Below are 20,778 nucleotides of genomic sequence, written 5' to 3'. Positions count from 1 at the left end.
AAAGCCATTTCTTGGGCCGCTCCCGCGGCATGTGGAGATTCCCAGGCTAGGGGTCGAATTGGAGCCATAGCCTCCGGCCTGCGCCAGAGCCACAGCAGTGGGGGATCCGAGCCGCGTCTGCAACCTACACCACGGCTCACGGCCACGCCGGATCCTTAACCCACTGAGCGTGGCCAGGGATCGAACCCGCAACCTCATGGTTCCTCGTCGGATTCGTTAACCCCTGCGCCACGACGGGAACTCCTTTCCTCCCCCTTTATTTTTGGAATTCATTGAGGTGACGTGTACACTATTGCGTTCATTTCTGCTGTGTTTTCTCTCTGTCTCTCCCTCTTTATTTTCTTGGCTGCGCCCATGACATATGGAATGTTCCAGGCCAGGGATTGACTCTGAGCCGCAGCTGCAACCCGAGCCACCGCAGTCTGATTCTTAACCTACTGCGCCACGGCAGGAACCCCTCTTCTCATTTTTAAGATTAAAAATTATCATTCCGTGAGCACGCGGGAGTCGCGGTGGGATAATGTGAGAGTTCTGATATCCACGCAGAAAACCCCCCGCAGCCGTGCGGTTACTCTCCTGGCCTCCCGCCTGAAGGTTCTGCCTTGTCCTGCTGCTGGGTTCCTGACACCCAGGCCTGCAGCGTCTCGGGGTGGGGGCGGAGGGGAGGGGAGGGGCTGGCTGGTGGGAAGGCCGGGGACCCTTCCGCTTGTACGTGTTGTGCGTGTGTGTGTGTGTCCCTTGGCCGCACCCGCAGCCTGCAGCCGTCCTGGGACAGGGGTCAAGCCTGCGCCGCAGTGGTGGCCTGAGCCACCGCCGCGACGGCCCTGGACCCTTAACCGCTAGGCCGGCCGGGAGCTCCTCCCTGTAGACGTTGCACGGGCGGAGCCGCGCGGGCGCTGGGTGGCTCTCCCAGGGGCCTCTCTCCGTCGCTCTAGGTCCTACGTCTCCTTCGACATCTTGAGGAGGGTGCTCAGGGATTACTTCAAGTTCGACGTCTTTTACTGCATGAACATCACGGACGTCGATGACAAGGTAGCGGGCCGGCAAGACGCCGCTCGGAACCCGGCGGGCGGCGTGGTCTGTGCGCGAAGTCTGGAGGAGGACAGGGCGGTGTGCGTGTGACGGGACCCCTCGCTGCACGCGGGAAGCAGCACGACCTTGGAAATGGACTGTACTTCAGCGAAACTTTACAAATGAATGGGCGGGAGCTCCCGTCGTGGCACAGTGGTTAACGGATCCGACTGGGAACCATGAGGCTGCGGGTTCGCTCCCTGGCCTCACTCCGTGGGTTGGGGATCCGGCGTTGCCCTGAGCTGTGCTGTAGGTCAGACGCGGCTCGGATCCTGCGTGGCCGTGGCTGTGGCGCAGGCCGGCAGCTGTAGCTCCACTTGGACCCCTAGCCTGGGAACCTCCCTGTGCCGCAAGTACAGCCCTAAAAAGCCAGAAAAAAGCAAATAGAGCAGCCGGTGCGAGGGAAGGAAGGCCTTGGAGGAGTAAGTCAGATGAGCCGCCTCAGGCCTTCACCTCGCAGGCGTTGTTCGAACCCCCGTGAGGTGCAGCGTAGCTTACGCAGGTGACCGCGTCACCGACTCAGCTCTCGGGAACCTGCGGGCGGAGGGCCGAGCAGCGCGTAAACGGAGGAGGACCGACCCGCAGTGCCCGGCGCTCGTTTCCAGCCTCGGGGAGGGCACGTTCGGGCAGTCTCGATGCCCGGGGTGGGGGTGGGGGTGGAGCTGGGGCACCGCCCGGCGCCCGGAGGAGGAGGAGGGCCGTGCTCTGTTCGCAGGCGCTGTGCCCAGCTGGGGCCCAGGCCGCCCTCGCTCAGCGTCACCGCTGCACAGGGCAGAGCAGGCGCCGGGCTGACGCCCGGGGTCCCTTCTCCGTCCCCAGATCATCAGGCGGGCCCGGCAGAACTACCTGTTCGAGCGGTACCGGGAGAAGCAGCCCTCGGCAGCCCAGCTCCTGGAGGACGTGCACGCCGCCCTGCAGGTGGGCCCTGCTGCCCTTGGTCCCTGGTCCCGGCCCTCGGCCGCGCGTGCGGCCCGGTGCCTAGCCCAGGGGCCGTCCCCGGCAGGCTGTACAATGGGTGGGGTCCCTGAGGCCTCCCCTGGCCCGTGGGGCACGTTCTCGGGACAGACGTGTGCGGGTGTGGTGTGGGTGACTGTTCCTGCCACCTGGGGGAGGCGGCCAGCTGGTCACCGTGTGGATAGACCACTCGCTGCTGGTCAGGTGCTTCCGACAGTACTCGGAGGTCCCAGCAAACCTCACGCTTGACCGAGGTGCGGAAGCTGTGCCAGGCTTCTTAAGTGGGTCGTTTCAGGATTGTTAGAAGAAACGGGTTCTCTCTGAGTTAATGTATTCATTTTGAACCAACAGTGTTACAAGTTGTGTTGTTACATGTTGTTATAGCGTAAGATTAGAATGTCATTTTATTCCTTTTAATAATTATTATCTTGAGGAATTACAGCAATAATTGCTGCTGTCCTTAGGATGTTTTATCTGTGGAAGAAAAATGGGAATAAAATTAGAGCTTTGCAAGCTTCTTGTCGGATAAGGGGAGGGCCCACTGGTGGTGGCGCCTTCGTGGTGGAGGTGAGGCCCTGGCTGACGTCGTGTGTCCGGGCCCAGCGTAGGAGGCTGCCTCACGCCTGTTTCACGGCAGAGAAACGTGGGCAGTGCCAGTCCTGGCTGGGCCAGGGCCCCCGTCTCTTAGCTGCCGCCTGTGACTCGAGGAAAAGCTGGGGTGAGGGGTGGCACTCTAGATGCAGATCTCTGTGTCCCCACCAGCCGTGGGGACACCTGGCGTCTTCTGCTAGGAGTCCCATCGGAGCACGGGGTTCTGCCGAGCGGGACGTAACGGGCGTGACCTCTCCTCCTGCTCGTAGCCGTTTGCAGCAAAGTTAAAGGAGACCACGGATCCCGACAAGAAGCAGATGCTGGAGCGCCTGGAGCGTGCGGTGACGCGGGCCGCCGAGCCGCTGGAGGAGGCCGTGCGGGCCAGCCTGGCGGGGGAGGAGCTGGACGGCCGCGTGCAGGTGAGGCTGAGGTTGGCTCCCTGCCCTGCCCCCTGCGCCTTCAGACAAACAGGGAAGGAGCAGGCTTCTCAGCATTACTCCAAGACCCTACAGGGACTCTGTCTGCTTGCTCTTCCCCCCCCCCCCTTTTTATGTCTTTTTAGGGCCGCACCTGCAGCATGTGGAGATTCCCAGGCTAGGGATCTAATTGGCGCTGTAGCCGCCGGCCTACGCCAGAGCCACAGCAACACCAGATCCGAGCCGCGTCTGCAACCTACACTACAGCTCATGGCAACGCCGGATCCTTCACCCACTGAGCAAGGCGAGGGATCAAACCGCAGCCTCATGGTTCACGGTCAGATTCGCTTCTGCCGCGTCACAACGGAAACTCCTATCCGTGATGTCTTTCCGTTTGTTTGTTTTTGCCCGTGGCGTTGCAGCGGCTTGATGTGTGATCTCAGTTCCCCAGGCCAGGAATGGAACCTGGGCTGCAGCAGTGAAAGTGCCGAGTCCCAACCACTAGACCAGCGGAGAGCTCCCTGTCCGGTGTCTTAATGGCAGCGGAGCTTTGCTGTTGGAAAGAGCCGTGGGGCCCGCGGACACTCGCCGCCCTTGAGCCTTCCCCTTGGCCCGGCTTCCGCCTCTGAGGGACAGGGTGCCCAGGGTCCAGCCGCCTACCGGGCCTGGGCCGCCGCCCAGGACGGCCGCGCAGCTCTGTCCCGACGTGCGTCTCCTCTGCACCAGCGCCCCCTGCTGGCCGCCTGGGGAGAAGCCGGGGAAGCAGCGGCCAGGCGGGGGTGCAGGGTGCGAGGGGTGCTGCCCGCAGCCTCCCGCCCCGGGGGCCTCGTGTGCCCGGTGTGCTTGCCCTGAGCTGCGTGGGAGGGAGTCAGGGTGCAGCGTCTTGGGGCCGCAGGTGCTGGCCGTCCTCACTTCCGTGGGCGCTTCGGGCGCAGCAGCTGATTTCTCCCGGGAAGCCGGTTACGTTTCCATGTTAGCGACGGTCTTAGTTTTAATGCAATCAACTTTATCTGTTTTTCTTTTTATACTTAGCATTTTTGTGTCTTAAGAAATCTTTTTTAGGAGTTCCCATTGTGGCTCAGTGGGTTAAGGACCCAACTGAGGATGTCTCAGGGTCTCTGGCCTCACTTGGTGGGTTAAGTGTCCAGTGTTGCCGCAAGCTACAGTGTAGGTTGCAGGAATGGCTCAGATCCGGTGTGACTGTGAAGTAGGCTGGCAGTTGCAGCTCTGATTCAGCCCCTACCCTGTGAATGTCCATATGCAGCAGGAGGGGCTGTAAAAAGAAAAGAAAATTAAGTCTTTTTTTTTTTTGTCTTTTTGCCTTTTTTAGGGCTGCTTCCGCGGCATATGGAGGTTCCCAGGCTAGGGGTCTCATCGGAGCTGGAGCTGCCGGCCTACACCAGGGCCACAGCAACGCGGGATCCGAGCTGCGTCTGCGACCTACACCACAACTCACAGCAACGCCAGATCCTTAACCCCTGAGCAAGGCCAGGGACCGAACCCGCAACTTCATGGTTCCTAGTTGGATGCATTAATCACTGCGCCACAACAGTTACTCTAGAAAATTAACTCTTTCTTGGAGTTCCCTGGTGGCCTAGGGGATTAAGGATCTGGAGTTGTCACTGCTGTGGCTCTGGTCTGTGCTTGTGGCACGGGATCAATCCTTGGCCCAAGAACTTCCCGCATGCTGTGGGCGGGACCAAAAAAAACAAGAAATCTTGACTATATCCTCCAGCATTTTCTTCCAGAGATTCTCAAGTTGTACGGTTCACAATGAGGCCTTTGGTCCCCCTAGAATTAGTTTTGTAGGTGGTGTGAGTTGGGGTCCCATCCCCCCAGACATGGGAAGACCCCTCTCCTCAGGGGCCTGCAGCCGCCCCGGTCACGTGTCAGGTCGCTGAGTTCTGTTCCGTCGGGAGGGTACCCACCCTGTGCGAGGGTGTCGGCGGCTGTCGCCGATGCCTGGGGAGCCCCGCCTTGTTTGCGGTCTCCAGGTGTGTTCTGGATGCTCCTCTGGCTGTCGAGTCCCACGTGAGACACTTGGGATTTGAAATGTTCTGTTGAAGGGTCATTTCAGAGACGCCCCTTCGGCTGTGTCGATGCTCTAGTCCATCTTTCTGTTTCTATTTCATCAGACATTTAAAAAAGTTTATTGTTTTATTTTATTTTATTTTATTTTATTTTTTTGGCTTTTTAGGACTGCACCTGTGGCATGTGGAGGTTCCCAGGGTAGGGGTCTAATTGTAGCTATAGCCGCCGGCCTACACCACATCCGCAGCAACGCGGGATCCGAGCCATGTCTGCAGCCTACATACACCACAGCTCACAGCAACACCAGGTCCTTAACCCACTGAGTGAGGCCAGGGATCGAACCCACAACCTCATGGATCCCAGTCGGGTTCATTACGTTCAGGCGTGATGGGAACTGCTCTGTGCTTTTTCTTTCTTCTCTTGTTTCTGTCGATGGGATAGTTTACATCAGTTGATTGTACAGAGGGGCACAGGCTTTGCACACTTGTGCTAGATTTCTCTTGGTTTTGGTATAATTCTGTTTATACTGTTGTAGATTCAACTTGCTAATATTTTGTTAAGGACTTTGCGCCTGTGCCCATCGAGACTTTGGCCTGTGGTTTCTGGTAAGGTCTTCGTGTGGTTTCGGTGTCAGGGTCATGCCCCTCGTCGGATGCTCTAGGCGTTGTCTCTTTGCTTCTAGCATCTGACAGAGACTGGCAGAAAGGCGGTATGATTTCTTCTTTAAGTGTTTGGTAGAATCCAACAGTACCTCCCCCGGGGCCTGGTGCTTTCTGTTCTGCCAAGTTAGTAGTTATTGATTGGATTTCTTTGGTAGATACAGACCGATTCAGTTGTCGACAGCATCTTGCGTGAGTTTTGACCGGTTGTCTTTCAAGGAGTTGGTCCCTTCATCTGGGTTATCAAATTTGGGGGCGTAGAGTCTTCCTTTATTATTCTTTTAGCTTCCGTGGAATCTGTAGTCATGACCCTGCTTTCACTTTTGTGTGTATTTTTTGGTTTTTTTCTGGCCACCCGGCGGCACATGGAGCTCCTGGGCCAGGGATCAGATCCGAGCCACAGTTGCGACCTATGCTGCAGCACTGCTGGATCCTTTTAACCCACGGAACGAGGCCAGGGATTGAACCCGCGTCCTCGTGATGCTCGTCAGGTTTGCGAACCGCTGAGCCACGGCGGGAACGCCTCACTCCTGACATGAGTGTTTGTGTCCTCTTTTTTTTTTTAACCCATGTTTTCAACCCATGTTATCGATCTTTTTGGCTAATCACTTTTACTCGTTTTTCAAAGAGCCAGCATTTGGTTTTGCTAATTTTATCGCTTGACTTCCTGTTTGCTGCTTTAATTTTTATTATATCTTTTCTGCAGCTTAGCTTTGAATTTAAGTTGTTCTGCTTGTTCTGCTTTTCTAAAGCGGAGACTCGATGACTGATTTTAGATGCTTTCTTCTTTTCTAACATGTGCGTTCACTGCTGTACGTTTCCTTTAAGCGCTGTCTCTGCCGCACCAATGTTGATAAGTCGTGTTTTCACTTTCGTTTAGTTCAAAGTATTTTAAAATTTTTCTTGAGGTATCTTCTTTGGCCCCTGTCTTATTTAGGAAGTGGTTGTTTCATTTGGGGATTTTCCAGTTAGTTACCTGTCTATTGTTGATTTCTAGTTTAATTTCTTTTTTTTTTTTCTTTTTACTTTGTCTTTTTAGGGCCGTACCCACGGCATTTGGAGGTTCCTAGGATGGGGTCTAATCAGAGCTATAGCCGCTGGCCTCCACCACAGCCACAGCCACGCCGGATCCGAGCCGAGTCTGCGACCTGCACCACAGCTCACAGCACCGCGGGATCCATAACCCACTGAGCGAGGCCAGGGATCGAACCCACACTGTCATGGCTCCTAGTCGGATTCGCTAACCACTGAGCCACGACGAGAAGTCCGCTTCTTGTTTAATTTCATGGCGGTCTCAGAGCACACAGTATAGGACTTGTGTTCTTTTACGTTTGTTTAGATGGTGGATGGCCCAGCACAGGCTCTGTCCTGGTGACAGTTCCGAGTCCCCTTGAGGGGAGTGCACTCGTCCTGCTGTTGGATGAGGCTGCCTCTAGATGTCAGTCACATCCAGGTGACAGAACGTGTCACGGTCAGCTGCATCCTCACTGGTTCCGTCTGCTGGTCCGTCCTCACTGGTTCTGTCTTTGGGGTCCGTCCTCACTGGTTCCGTCTGCTGGTCCGTCCTCACTGGTTCCGTCTGCTGGTCCGTCCTGAGTGGTCCTGTCTCCGGCAGTTTTTGCCCCTTGGGTTGACGCCGTGGTCTTGGCGCGAACGTGTTAAGTGTTGCGGCACTGCCGTGTCTCCTGGGAGAGAAGTCCCTTGTCACTGTGTGACGCCTTCTTTATCCCTGGTCACCTTCCTACGTTGAAGTCCGTTCTTTTTGAAGTTAATTATAGGTGTTTTTGCTTTCTTTTGGTCAATGTACACATGGTATATTTTCCTCCAAACAATTTTTGCTCTCACATGTCTCTGTATCTCAGGGGGGTTTCTCACTTAGGAGGTTCGCTCGCTTTCTGGTGTAAGTATTTAAGGCCGTCGATTGCCTCTAAAAGCATCGTTTTTGCTCCTTTCACGTCTTTTGACGTTATTCACTCGTGAACATTATTTATGTGTTTTATCTGGCTGTGCTTGCGGCACATGCAAGTTCCTGGGCACATGCAGCGACCTGAGACTCTGTGGCGACGTTGCCAGATTCTTAACCCACTGAGCCACCAGGGAACTCCGGAATGGTTTAAATTTCCATCTTGGTTTCTTGTTTCGAAGCCCAACAACTATCTAGAGGTTGGTTCGGTTGGGGTCGCCTTCCTCCGCTCAGCCATCGTCTGTGCTGCTCCCGAGCCCCACCCCGCGGGGAGCGAGCTTGCCGAGCAGCCCCCACCCGACAGCCTCTGCCTCTTCTGCTCGCCTGCCCTGGGCACCAGCCTGGGCCTGGAGGGTTTTCCTTGCCGCTCGCCAGCCCAGCAGCCCGGAGTGACGCAGCGGGGCCGCCCGGCTGTGTGTGGGGGCTCGAGCCCGTGTGGGCATGTTCTGTTTCTTTGCCTCCAGGTGTTGTTGGCAGAAGCAAAGGACCTGCTTTCCGACTGGCTGGATTCCACCCATGGCAGCGAAGTGACGGACAATTCCATCTTCTCGCAGCTGCCCAAGTTCTGGGAGGCGGAATTCCACAAGGACATGGAGGCCCTGAACGTGAGTGTCGCCGCTCGTCTTGACCTTGGGCCTTTGGGCGCCCCCGACCCGGAGGCCTTGTGGGGTCCAGACGCTCTTCGCTGTGAGATGAGCGCGGGGTGGGGGCTGGGGGCGCGGGGCTGCGGGGCTCCCGGCGGTGCTGCTGGTTCTCTGGAGCCGGGCTTTCCCGTCCCCCCAGGTCCTCCCTCCAGACGTCTTAACCCGCGTTAGTGAGTACGTGCCCGAGATCGTGGACTTTGTCCAGAAGATCATGGACAATGGTTACGGGTGAGCCTGGGGCCCGCGTGGCCTGCCCTGCCGGCCGAGCTTTCCGGGGAGGCTGCTGCTCGGGGTGTTGGGCTGGGCGCCACACGCAAAGCCACGCAGCCAGAGGGCGGCTTGGGCAGCAGAAGCGTGTTGGCTCGCGGCTCAGGGGCCCCGTGTCCTCCCAGGGCCGTCCCTCTGTGTGTGTCCGCGTCCTTATCTCCCTTCTGATAAGCTCCCCCGTCCTGCCGCATTAGGACCCCGCCTCCTGGCCACCAGGGCAACTCGGGGCGCAATTGAGCACCTACCAGCACCCCTTCCCCCCCACAGCAGCCCCTTTCCTCTGTGCCACCGGTTCTCGGCCTCAGGTTGCTTTGCGAGAGGACCCTCTGCTTTTCCTTGGGGTCGGCTGCCGTTCAGACAAGTACGGGCTGTGCAGGGGCCCCCTCTTTGTTCAGGGCAGGTGGGATGAGCGAGAGGGTGGTGCTGGCTGCACCCCGCCGCCCCCAGGTCCCCACAGACGTGCTCGTACAGCTCGGGGCTTAGACCAGGACCTGGGCCACCCCTGCCCAAGGGGCTGACCGGCGCCTCTGCTCGGGCTGTGGCCGCCCTGGGGACCACGGCCCGCTGGGAAGCTCCTGGCTAGGACCACACGCCACAGGCGCCCCTGAGCAGCAGGGTCACACCTTCCGCGCTGGCTTCGTTCTCCAGCTATGCTTCCAACGGGTCCGTCTACTTCGACACGGTGAAGTTTGCTAACAGCGAGGGACACTGCTACGGGAAGCTGGTGCCGGAGGCTGTCGGGGACCAGAGAGCCCTGCAGGAGGGCGAGGGTAAAGCCCCAGCACGAGGGCGGGGCCGTGGGAGGGTCACGTGGGCTGCCTGGGGCCCGGCAGGGCTGCCCAGGTTCGCTGGGGCCGTGGCTTTTCGCCTGGAGGGGTTCCGGGAGCTTCTCCCCTGAGTCCCCGGACTGTATCGTTACTTAGGATACAGCAGAGTGGTGGCTGCAGTGCTGCCCCGAGAGGCGCACAGGCTCGGGCCCCGGTCCCAGGCTCGGAGGTCCCTGACCTCTCGACAACCAGGGCACCAGGGGCTGGGGCGGGCTGTGGCGGGAGCCCGGGCGCCTCGCGCGGAGGAGAAACAGGTGGCGACCTGCTGAGCGAGGGCGCGTGCACCCACCCAGGGTGGCACCCGCACAGGGCACTGGGGGCGTTGATGGAAGGCGCCTCCCCGTACCGCCGGGAGGGGCAGTGACAAGAGTCCTTCCTTCCAGACCCAGGGGCGGGGCCGGGGGACGGCGGCCTCCATCCCAACACGGGAGCGAGCGCCGGTTGTTTGTGAGGCGGTTTCCGGCAGAGCGAGGTGGGAACTTGCGATGAGCATCCTGAGCCCGGTGCTTACCTAAAAGCCCAGGCTCCGGGTGGGTCAGGACACCGGGCCTTTGCTGGGTCACGCCGGGTGCTGGGTGTCTCTCCTCCACCCTCACCCCCTCAGTGCGCGCGGGGAGCTGTGCAGAGGCCGCTGTCACGCGGCCGGACGCACACTGTTCACCCGCTGAGATTCTGGAAGGTGCTTTGAGTAAAAGTGTTCGTACTTTTACCGTTTTCACGTTTTATTGTCCTTCCGTTTACATTTCCCTGTTAAATACACGGAGCAGAAGCACCTACTGGCCTTGGGTCTGGAGTTTTGAACCGTGAAGGCAGCGAGATGGGTGCTCGCAGGACGCGACGTGTGAGACGTAGCGCCCGTGCAGCACGCGGAGGGTCCGGGGGTGGCACCGTCCGTCCGTCCGTGCGCATCTCTGCAGTCGTGGCCCAGGCAGACTTGCCGAGCTCCGGGTTTGCAGGAGGAGGAGAAGCCTGTCAAGAACGGGGCTGGGGTCCTGGGCTGCTGACAGAAGCCCCCTAGATGTCAGACGTGGGCAGACCAAGGAGTCTGTCCCCACACGAAGGTGGCTTCCTGTGCGGCTGACAGGTGGCCGGCGTGCGACTGCGCGGCGTCAGCATCCTCCCTGCTTGGGGCGCGTTCCTCCAGCGCAGAAAGCCGGCCTGCGTTCTGACCGAGCCGTTGCACCTTGAGGGCTCTGTTCCAGAGCGTTACCGGGAGCGCCGAGAAAAGTGGGCTGCGTTGGCTCAACCGTGCGGCTGTGGCGCTGCTGGTAACATGCTCGCAGGCTGAGGAAAGAGACCCGAGACTGAGAGGCGCCTGTCCTGTCTGTGGGGGTGTCCGCTCCGCTTAGGCGTCTGTGCCCCGGAGCGCGACCCTGCTTGGCCCTGCGTTCGCGGGATGGCAGTGTCCCCTGGCTCTGGGTCGTGTTTCCACGTGTTCTGCCTCTAGTGCCCGTTTCGTTGTCATGGTTTGTGTCGAGCGGGGCTTCCCTCCGCGGCTTTCGTGAGCCGCCTGGTGTCTTGCTCGCAAAGTGGCCTCTCTCCAGCTCATCCTGCATTGCGGCCTGGACGTGAGCCTGCGTGTGTCGTTCCCCTTCTGGAGTTTTCTGCGGGAGGCCTGGGCGACCATGAGGGCCCAAGGACAGGGCAGAAGCCCGTGCTCTGCCCATCACCCAGCAGCCCCCTGAGCCCGCAGGAGGGCTGGGCTTTCATTTCCCAACAGCCGACGTGCCCATGGCCCTGCCGTGGTCTGGGGAAGGCCCCCGAGGTGGCCGTGGGTTCCTGTCCCGCCTGGCTCTGCTTCCTGGGGGCCTTCCCAGGAACCCGAGCTCGGCCTGGGGGCAGTGCTCCCTGTCTAGACTGTTCCTCAGCCTTCTTCCCCGATCCCCCGTGGGAGGAACAGGAGGGCCCCGATTTGCCACCTCCAGACCGGGAGGCTGCACCCAGCAGGCCAGCTCCCCTCCCGTCTCCCCGAGCCGCAGCCCAGGGTCGTGCTGGGTGTTCATAGGAGCCGGCCTGCGTGAGCCAGGGTCCCCAAGGCGCGCCCGTGAGAGCAGCACCTCCCAGACCCTGGGCGGGGCCTGGACACGGAGGCCGAGCACGTGGGGAGGTGGGCAGGGAGGCGGTGGGTACGGGACCATGGTTTTGAACTTGCAGCAGGGTTTCGTGAGTCTAGACGCCGGAGCAACCCCCAGGTCTGGTCCCAGTAAACACCAAGGGGGCTCGACCAAGTTCCTGAGCACGTGAAGCTGTAAAGACGACCCCACTGCTGGCAGCACCAAGTGACCACCTGCCCTGTGTCCCCGTGTCCCTAGGCGACCTGAGCATCTCGGCCGAGCGCCTGAGCGAGAAGCGGTCCCCCAACGACTTCGCCCTCTGGAAGGCGTCCAAGCCGGGGGAGCCATCCTGGCCGTGCCCCTGGGGAAGGGTGAGCGCCTGGAGAGGCACGCTGGGGTGGCCGGGGGCGCATCACCCCCTTGCTGGGCCTTGCGTCTTCCCTGAGGCTGGGGTGGGTACGCTGGGCCCCCTCCGAGAGCTCCCGTCCTGCTGGTCTCTGGCCCTGAGTGTTAGGAGCCCTGGGGACAGGTCTGCCCCTCAGCCTCCCTGTGACAGCCCAGAGCCACAGGAGGTGTCGGGAGCGCTGAGCTCTGGAAGGGACAGCCCCAGCGCGGCCTCGGCCTTTGTGAAACTCGTGACTTCACAGCTTGGGGTTCCCTCCGTCTTCCTGCGTGTAGACTTGACCCCTGTTCCTGTGGAGCTCAGGGTTCGAGGGTTGTGCACACGAGGCTGGGCAGGGAGCTCACGGCCGTCTGGGTCCCTAGGGGCGTCCGGGATGGCACATTGAGTGCTCAGCCATGGCGGGCACCCTCCTGGGAGCCTCGATGGACATCCACGGAGGGGGCTTCGACCTCCGCTTCCCCCACCACGACAACGAGCTGGCGCAGTCGGAGGTAGGCGGGGCCATGGTCACTGCCCCCGGTGGGCAGGCGTTGCCATGCGGTGGGGAGCGGGTCGGGGCTGGCAGCCAGGTGCTCTCTGGGCAGAGCCTGGCTTCCGAGTCCAGGCTCCACCAGGGTCATTCGAACCCTCATCGTCTAGTCTGGTTCCCACGTAACAGCCTGGCCTTGGGCAGCACAGGCCTGGCTCCCCACCTCTTGCCACTCCTGGCTCCATGCCCCGCCCCAGAGGCCCCCCCAAGTGGCCAGCGCCTCCCAGCAGGCGCGGCGCCCCTGACTCCCGCCCTGGCCTCCTCCCGTCCTGTCCAGGCCTACTTTGAAAACGACTGCTGGGTCAGGTACTTCCTGCACACGGGCCACCTGACCATCGCGGGCTGCAAGATGTCCAAGTCGCTCAAAAACTTCATCACCATCAAAGACGCCCTGAAGAAGCACTCGGGTGCGAAGACCCTCGGGGTCCCTCCCGGGCTGCGCGGGCGGGGGCAGGGCGGGGGCGCTGGAGGGTAAGGTGCGCGGGCATCTCTCCGCAGCGCGGCAGCTGCGCCTGGCCTTCCTCATGCACGCGTGGAAGGACACGCTGGATTACTCGAGCAACACCATGGAGTCGGCGCTGCAGTACGAGCGGTTCCTGAACGTGCGTCCCCCCACCCCCCACCCCCCGCGCCTCTGGTCCCCGCCGCCCCCAGAGGGCAGCGCAGCCCCGCGCCCCGGTCCTGAAACAGCGGTGCCGCGCTCCTCAGGGAGGCAGCTCGTCTCAGTCGCGCGGGCACCCTTGGTTCAGACCCGCGCTGTGGGCTGCGTCACCACCAGGGTCCTGGAGGCAGAGATGGGGGCACGCGCTCCCCGAGAAGGCCGCGCGCAGCTCCTGGCCAGGAGGTTCTGGGACAGGAAGGCCTGGACGCCACTCAACCGAATTGTCTACACCTTTAGGAGTTTTTCTTAAATGTGAAAGACCTCCTGCGAGCACCCGGGGATGTCACCGGCCAGTTTGAGAAGTGGGAGCGGGAGGAGACCGAGCTGAACAAGTGGTGAGATGGTCCCTCCCTCTGGGCTCGCGCCGCCCGGGAAGGGCTGCAGCGCGTCCCCGGCTGACCCTCTCCCCTCCTCCGCCCGCCCAGCTTTTATGACAAGAAGGCCGCGGTTCATGAAGCGCTCTGTGATAACGTGGACACGCGCACCGCCTTGGAGGAGATGCGGGCTCTGGTCAGCCAGTGCAACCTCTACACGGCGGCCCGGAAGGCCGCGAGAAGGAGGCCCAACCGGGCCCTGCTGGCGAGTGTCGCCAACTACCTCACCCACATGCTGAAGGTGAGCAGCCCCCTGCACGGCTGCAGCCGGGTCGCGGGAGCCACGCTGCCCTGTCCTCAGTCCTGCCGTGCGCGTGCCCGGCCCTCGGCCCGCCTCAGGCTGCTCTGAGCAATCCCGCCCCTTTGCCTCCGTCCTCTCCCTCCCGTCTTGAGGTTCGAGAGGCACAAGCGCTCTTTCCAAGCGGCTCCAGCATGTCATTGATCGTGCAGCCTCTGAGCCGACAAGTCCTGGGGTCTTGCACTGGGCCCTGTGGTCCAGTGGTCAGGAAGGCCCAGGGGTTGAGGGCACAGCTAGAGCCAGGACTCGTCCCGGAGCAGGTGGGGGCCCCCTGGGCCTGGGCGTCCGCCTCTTTCCACCCTGCAAGGCCGACTGCTCTGCTGTCCCGCCCTCCCCGAGGCAGCAGCGAGGCCGGGTCCCCACGGGCCGGCTCCCAGGACCTCGTCTCCCGCACGCCTGCTCTTTCCCTAGATTTTTGGGGCCATAGAAGAGGAGAGCCCCCTGGGCTTCCCCGTCGGAGCACCTGGGACCAGCCTCAGCGTGAGTAAAGGCGTCCCGCGCCTGGGACGCTCCCTGCCTCCCATCCCCCCATCCCGCCGCATTCCTGGCTGTGTTAACCGCGGTCCTCTGAGACCTGCCTTGGGCCCTGCAGCCCGAGCCGCTGTGAGGAAGGCCCACCGGAAGGCCAGCCGTGTGGGCCGTGTGAGCACGGTCCCCAGGGGACCAGGCTGGATGGGACATCCTTAGCCGTCGGGGGGGCCACAGCCACAGGCGTCACCCTCGTTTCCCAGCCTGCGTGCGCCTGCACAGACGCCCCGTGGCAGCGTCTGTCTGACGGTCTGTGCGAGGGAGAAAACGCGCCCGTGGACATCGGTGTCTCCCTCGTGCTTGGCGGTTTCTGCTGCGTGCCGACCGTCACGTGTGACGTGTGCACACTCAGCTTCGTCTCAGACGGGCTCCCCGACCAGGGTCGGGACGCCGCTTAATCCCTTGGTCAGAAGGCGAGTGTGAATCCTTACACACGGCGGGGTCGAGTCCAAAGCGAAAGGCAAAGCCTTGTTACAAGTCCTGGTTCCCAGTGCGGGGCGGCCGGAGGCCCCGCTCCTGCGGGTGGAGGTGAGGGACGTGTCCCCAGGAGCTGACTCCAGGCTCCTGGCCCTGCCAGCCCCACAGCTGCTCTTAGAAAACCCACGCGGTTGCTGTGTTCTCTGTGTAAGTGACACAGGTATTTATTTCCTTAAAAACACTGACGCAAAGAACTTTCCTGGGTTAAAAAAGCCTGCCTTTGAGCTTTAAAAAAAAATGCGTTTAGGAGTTCCCGTCGTGGTTCAGTGGTTAATGAATCCAACTAGGAACCATGAGGTTGTGGGTTTGATCCCTGGCCTTGCTCCGTGGGTGAAGGATCCGGCGTTGCCATGAGCTGTGGTGTAGGTCGCAGACGCAGCTCAGATCCCATGTTGCTGTGACTCTGGCGTAGGCCGCGGCTACAGCTCCGATTCGACCCCTCTTGGGTTTTCCTTTCCCAGTGGGCTTTGCGTTCCCAGGGCACCTGCGCTTCCCTGCCAACGGGTCAGTCGCGCAGACGTGAGGGCGTGTGCGGCTGGCAGTTGGTGGTAAACAAACACGTGTGTGGACCCAAGCCGGCGGGGCGCTGGCCGTGGTGCCACGGGGAGCAGCGTCAGCCCCCAGGAACTGTCCCTCCTGGGAGGCCAAGTGTCACCGCCCAGACAGGCTGTACCAACCATGTGTCGGCCTGAGAGCAGGGGCTCCCGAGAGCCACTGGGCAGAGCAGGGCCTGGGACGCTGGGGGGGAAGGAGACCTGGTCCTGTCCCCTCGGGGCTGCCACATGGGGCGTCCCCATGCCCACGGGTCAACTGGCGGGAAGAGGCCGCCCGCGCTCTGGACGCGGTCTCGGCGCGTGTGCTGGGCTCCACCTTATACACACAGGCGCTGGTCTCCCAGCAAAGAAACGCTCTTCCCGCAGCTCGAGTCCACGGTCATGCCGTACCTCCAGGTGCTGTCGGAGTTCCGGGAAGGAGTGCGAAGCATCGCCCGGGAACACAGAGGTGAGGTCCTGCGCCGAGCCAGCAGCTTGGACGGTCCTCCTGTGCCGCGCGCTGGCCGGGCCTGCGGGGGTCGAGCAGTGTCCCTGGCCTCTGCTCACCAGGCCCAGGCACCCCGCCCCCAGGCCTCGCAGCCACGGCGTCCAGACACCAGGGGTCCCTGCAGGCAGGGCGGCCGGGTGGGGCCTGGGGCCCGGAGACCAGCGCCCCTCGCCGCCTGTTGTCTGTGGGATGCGGTTCTGCGCTTGGCATGTCTTCGGGCCGAGGGCTGGAGGCAACCTTGCTGCTGCCGCACAAGGCTCCGTGGGGACTGCAGGCCTCTGCCGGGGGAGGTTGTGCTCGGGGCCTCGCTGTCTGCACTCAGCCAGCCCCTCGAGCCTTCACGCGGCCTGGAGACTCTGGAAGTGCTGGGTCTGCATGGTTGCTGAACAGGCAGCAGGTGGCATCAGCTAGGCGGTCAGCTTCTTCCGCTGCATGATGTGAACTCACAAGTGACCAGGGCAGCCAAAACGGAACCTGCCCAGTGGGGGGCCGGGCCAGCTGCTGTCCTCACAGAGCTCCTTTAGTCCTCACGATTCAGCAGAAAGTAGAGGCCTTGCCCAGGACCACACGGGGTCAGTGGCAGACCCCCAGCAGTCGTCGCCTGGTGTGCCATACACCCCCAGGCCCCTCTGTGACGAGAAGTCACACCTGGAGGTCCTGAGGGCAAGGGAGTCCCAGGGGTGGAGTAGGCGGTCAGGACACACCAAGGAGCCACCTCTGGGGAGGAGTGAGCAGGCCTGAGCCTGGGAAGGGGTGGGAGCAGGTCCGGCTTGTTCCAGGGCCAGCAGAGCAAGGGAGCCCCACCGACAGATGCAGAAGAAACAGTTGGTGCCCACAGTGGGCCAGAGAGCTTGGGCCTGGCCTGGAGGGGCGCGGACTGTGGGTGTCTGGCCAGGAGAGGCTTGGGGGACCCGGGAGAAGGTAGAAGGGCAGGGGCGTGCCTGTGGTCAGAGTGAGTGCTGGGGGGGAGGCGGGCAGAAGCCCTTCTGCCGCCAGTGAGGTGGTAGCCGTTTCCTGTCACTTTTTCCAATGCAGTAGAATATGCACCTTGTGGAAGCTACTAGCTTGATGGTTTTAAGTCAGAGCATGGTTAAGTAGTTCGTGTTGTCATGCAGCCATCACCACCATCCGTTTCCAGAACTGTTAGTTTCCTAAAAAAACCCTGCCCTGTTAAACATGCACCCTTGGAGTTCCCACTGTGGCTCAGCAGGTTAAGAACCCGACACAGTCTCTGAAGGTGCGGGTTCCATCCCTGGCCTGGCTCAGCGGGTTACGGATACAGCATTGCTGCGTGCCATGGTGTGGGTCACAGATGTGGCTTGGCTCTGGCATTGCTGTGGCTGTGGCGTGGACCGGCAGCTGCAGCTCGGATTCGACCCCTAGCCTAGCAGCTTCCACGTGCCCCAGGTGCAGCCGTAAAAAGCAAAACAAAACAATACAAACAAAAAAACCAAACACTCACTCTCCACCCCCTACTCCAGCCCCACCAGCTGCTTCCTGACACTACAAACGACGACTCTAGGGACCTCATCTGAGCGGGACCCCCAGGATCTGACCTTTTGTGTCTGGCTAACTTCACCGAGCGTCATGCCTCAGGGTCCGCCCACGCTGTCCTGAGTCAGAGGTCTCCGTCCGTTTTAAGGCTGAGTGGTAGCCCCTAGTGTCAGTGGACCACGTTTTGCTTGTCTGTCCATCTGTGGACGGATTCCCACTCCTTTGGCGGCATCTCCTGAGCCCGTCTCATCTGAAGCTCCCAAGGATGCCCCCCTGCCTTTGGCTGCAGGTCCCAGCCCCGCCGAAGCAGCCAGCCCTGAGGGGTGCAGGCTGCCCCGCCCTAAGCCCGCGGGCACGAACCATGCAGGCAGGGATGGTGGGGAGACGCTGCGGGGGTGTCTGCTCCTCCCTCGTGAGGTCCTGGGGCATCAGAGCCCCTTGGCGTCTGCAGGGCTGTGAGATGCCGGAGGTGGGCATGCTTTGCCGGGTCCTCGTGGAAGTCACCCCGGGCCCACGTCCAGGGAAGCCCGTTCCTTCGTTAGGCTCCATGGGGACCGTACAGCCACTTCCTTTTTCCAGAAGGAGTCCTGCTGGCCACCGGCCGCCCCACCTCTGTGCATCCATGCCCGGGAGCAGAACCACCCAGACCCGCCCACATCTGCCCCTGCCACTGTCCCAGGGCCTCTTCCCGTGGGACGGCCTCCCACGAGGCTCCATCCCAGCCCCAGTCTCTGGCCCAGACTTGAGGCCCGGATTGGCACAGCAGTGGGAAACCCTGACGGCCTTGCCTCACTCAGCAAGCTCTCCGGCTCCGCTCTTCTTTTAAGCTTGTGTTAGTTGTTCTGAGACTTTCCTTCTGTGTGTTTAAGGCTTAGTTTATTGAATTCCTCAAAAATATCAAACTGGGGGTTTTTCTGCCTTTGTTTTAGGGCCACATCCGCAGCATATGGACATTCCCAGGCTAGGGGTCAAATCGGAGTTACAGCTGCTGGCCTCTGCCACACACAGCAACGCCGGATCCTTGACCCACTGGGCAAGGAGGCCAGGGGTGGAACCTGCGTCCTCATGGATACTAGTTGGGTTCGTTACTGCTGAGCCATGGCGGGAACTCCTGGTTTTCCCTTTTAAAAAAATAATTCATTGAGATGGATTCTTGGAACGTAGAACTGGCTCTTCAGGGGAAGAGTTCCGTGGCACTTGGTACCTTGGCAGTGTTGTGCGGGCACTGTCCCTTCCAGTTCCAAACACTTCCACCCTCAGAGGCACACCCCGTCCCCATCACGCAGCCCCCCGCCCCCTCCCCCAGCCCCCGGTGGCCACCACCCTGCGTCTCTCTCTGGATTTGCCCGTTCTGGACAGTTCGCAGCAATGGAGGCGCACAGCTGTGGCCTTTCTTGCCCGGCTTGGCCTCTTGGCAGGAGGCTTTCGGGGTTACGCCCTCCTCGCAGCACGTGCCTGCTCCGTTCTCTTCGGGCGCAACGACGACTTGCTCTGTTCTTTTCATGATGCGCCTCTGACGGGCGTCTGGGCTCTTGGCACCTCTAGGCCTCGTGACCTCGTGTAGGTCCCTGCTCCGAGCATCTGGCGGCTCCCTGCTGGCGAGGCTTTGGCGCGCGCACACCCAGAGCAGTCGTGGGCTCCTGCGGCACCTGGTGGAGACCCTCCGCCGTGTGCTGGCCAGACCGTTTCCTGTTCTAGCGGTGGTGCACACGGTTTTCCGCACGCTTGTCCACACTTGGTCTCTCCTCCTCACCCCGTCACGGCCCCTCGGTCCTCGTGGGTGTGAGGTGCTGCCGCGCCGTGGCTTTGCCTCTCGTCCCCTGACGCTTAGTGACGCGCTGCTTGGCCGTCGGTACGTCTCCCCTGGCCTGTTGCTCCTGCTCGGCGGGGTCGTTTGTTTACCTGTTGAGTTGCGGGAGTTCCTTCCTTATTCTGGACCCTAGACCCTTGTCCTGTATGTAACTGGTAAGTGGGTGGAGGAGAAATCCAGCTCCCGAGGTGATGAAAAGGGTTGGCACGAAAGCCTGGAGGAAAGTTTGAGCTCCGTGGACGAGGGCACGTCTCCGTATGGAGGCGAGGGTTGCTGTGCAGCCACGTGGAGCTGACCTAGAGGACCGCACAGGCCTGGGGACACTGGGCCAGGTGTTCCTTCCCTGGGGCTGTGGCAGGGGAGGGCTGCAGGGGGCACCTGCCCGATGGCCATGCCAGCCCTGGGGGCTGGGACGGGGTTGGGGCCTGGGGGTGTGGACAGGGCGTTGGTGGCGGTGATGGCGGGGTGGCCCACTTCCCTTCCCGTTAGCACGTGGGTCCGTGGGGCGCTTGCCTCTGCCCAGGCCCCAGGGTCTCGTCAGGGTGCTGGGGAGGCCTGTCTGAGCCAGGGACCCCGAGGGGCAGACCCGGGAACAGCCAGACATTAAGGGCGCCGTCTTGCCAGCCCAGCCGGGAGGCCGGCACGGAGCCCTCCTTCCTCCGTCCTAGGAAAGCGGGAAGCTGCCCGCTGACTGCGCTGGGGGGCCAGGGGCTCAGTCCCCCTCGATGTGCGGGTCTCCGTTGGTTCATTCATTCACCAGTCAGGCGTTTAGCCTGGGGCAGCCAGCACCGCCCAGCAGGGATTTACAACTGTCTTTGCTCCGTGACTTGATCCTGCTGGACCGTTGGAGGCGGTGGCCGCCACACACGCCCTGTGCCACCCCCGCTCCCCTCACTGGGTCTCCCTGTGGGCGCCCAGTGAGGGCAGAGGCCAGGGCGAGGACTTGGCCGTGTAGGACTGCCGGCCGAGCAGCCTTCAGGAGCTGTGGACTGAACAGCCAGCCTGAGACCTGGCTTCTAAGGGCGGTGGACTCCAGGGGCCCGGGTTGCCCGGCCCAGGGCGCACGGCTGCCGGGGGGCAGGCGGCCTTCTTCCGGCTGCGCTCGGGGATGGCACTGCGTCCTGTTTCAAGGAGGTGACATTAGTCTCCACAATGCAGGCGACTCGCTGGGCCACCTGCCTGCCAGCCGAGTTCTTAGCCCAGAGCTGAGCCTTCTTCCCCTGAGGTCAGCATCTCACAGACAGGCGTCTCGAGGGGGCGCTGAGCCTCACGTGCACCTCAGGCCCCAGGGCAGACGGGCTGGCCTCTCCCTGCCACGTCCTTCCCGGTCTCTGAGCCTCCGTGACCACTGTTACGGGACTGTCACAGGGTCCCCGAGCCCATGGGCCTTCGCCGGCCCTAACAGGGGCTGTCAGGTCTGTGTCGCCCCGGGACCAGGGTGGCAGTGAGTCTGTAGTCATTCCTGTCGCCTCTGGGACCGACAGAGAAACTGACGCAGGGTAAGACTGTCCCTTCAGCCCAGAGGCCACCCTGGCCGTCTTTTCAGAAGCCCTGCCCACTCTGTGTCCTTCACGTGTCACCTCTCTTGGGAGAGGCACGCAGAGCAGGCCGGCCTGGCTGCGCTGTGCTTCCCCGCCCCAGGGCCCCACCTTCTGCTCTCCTTCCTCAGCTCCGGGCGGGCCCCTC

The 20,778-nt window shown here is 61.7% G+C and overlaps 1 protein-coding gene across 9 annotated transcripts in view; it reads left to right on the top strand.

The window, feature by feature from the left end:
• CARS1 (cysteinyl-tRNA synthetase 1) overlaps positions 1-20,778 on the top strand; it is a 43,154-nt gene that overhangs the window by 12,574 nt on the left and 9,802 nt on the right. For all 9 annotated transcript variants that reach the window (XR_014836704.1, XR_014836703.1, XR_014836702.1 and 6 more), the window contains 14 exons: positions 936-1,032; positions 1,891-1,989; positions 2,886-3,035; positions 8,150-8,290; positions 8,469-8,557; positions 9,245-9,366; positions 11,736-11,848; positions 12,243-12,371; positions 12,687-12,816; positions 12,908-13,011; positions 13,308-13,405; positions 13,496-13,685; positions 14,154-14,222; positions 15,668-15,749. Coding sequence is in view for 3 of the 9 variants with exons in the window: in XM_021082632.2 (XP_020938291.2) it covers positions 936-1,032; positions 1,891-1,989; positions 2,886-3,035; positions 8,150-8,290; positions 8,469-8,557; positions 9,245-9,366; positions 11,736-11,848; positions 12,243-12,371; positions 12,687-12,816; positions 12,908-13,011; positions 13,308-13,405; positions 13,496-13,685; positions 14,154-14,222; positions 15,668-15,749 (1,613 nt within the window). In the remaining 6 variants the exon portion in view is untranslated. The remainder of the gene's footprint in view (positions 1-935; positions 1,033-1,890; positions 1,990-2,885; positions 3,036-8,149; positions 8,291-8,468; positions 8,558-9,244; positions 9,367-11,735; positions 11,849-12,242; positions 12,372-12,686; positions 12,817-12,907; positions 13,012-13,307; positions 13,406-13,495; positions 13,686-14,153; positions 14,223-15,667; positions 15,750-20,778) is intronic.

This window comes from Sus scrofa, chromosome 2 (assembly GCF_054392235.1).
Source record: "Sus scrofa isolate SSC_HxYL_T2T_F1_AM1 chromosome 2, Sscrofa_HxYL_maternal_Yorkshire_Landrace_v2.0, whole genome shotgun sequence".
NCBI classification, from domain to species: Eukaryota; Metazoa; Chordata; class Mammalia; order Artiodactyla; family Suidae; genus Sus; species Sus scrofa.
Note: the sequence above shows the minus strand (reverse complement) of the source record. Positions and strands in the feature narration are given on the sequence as shown.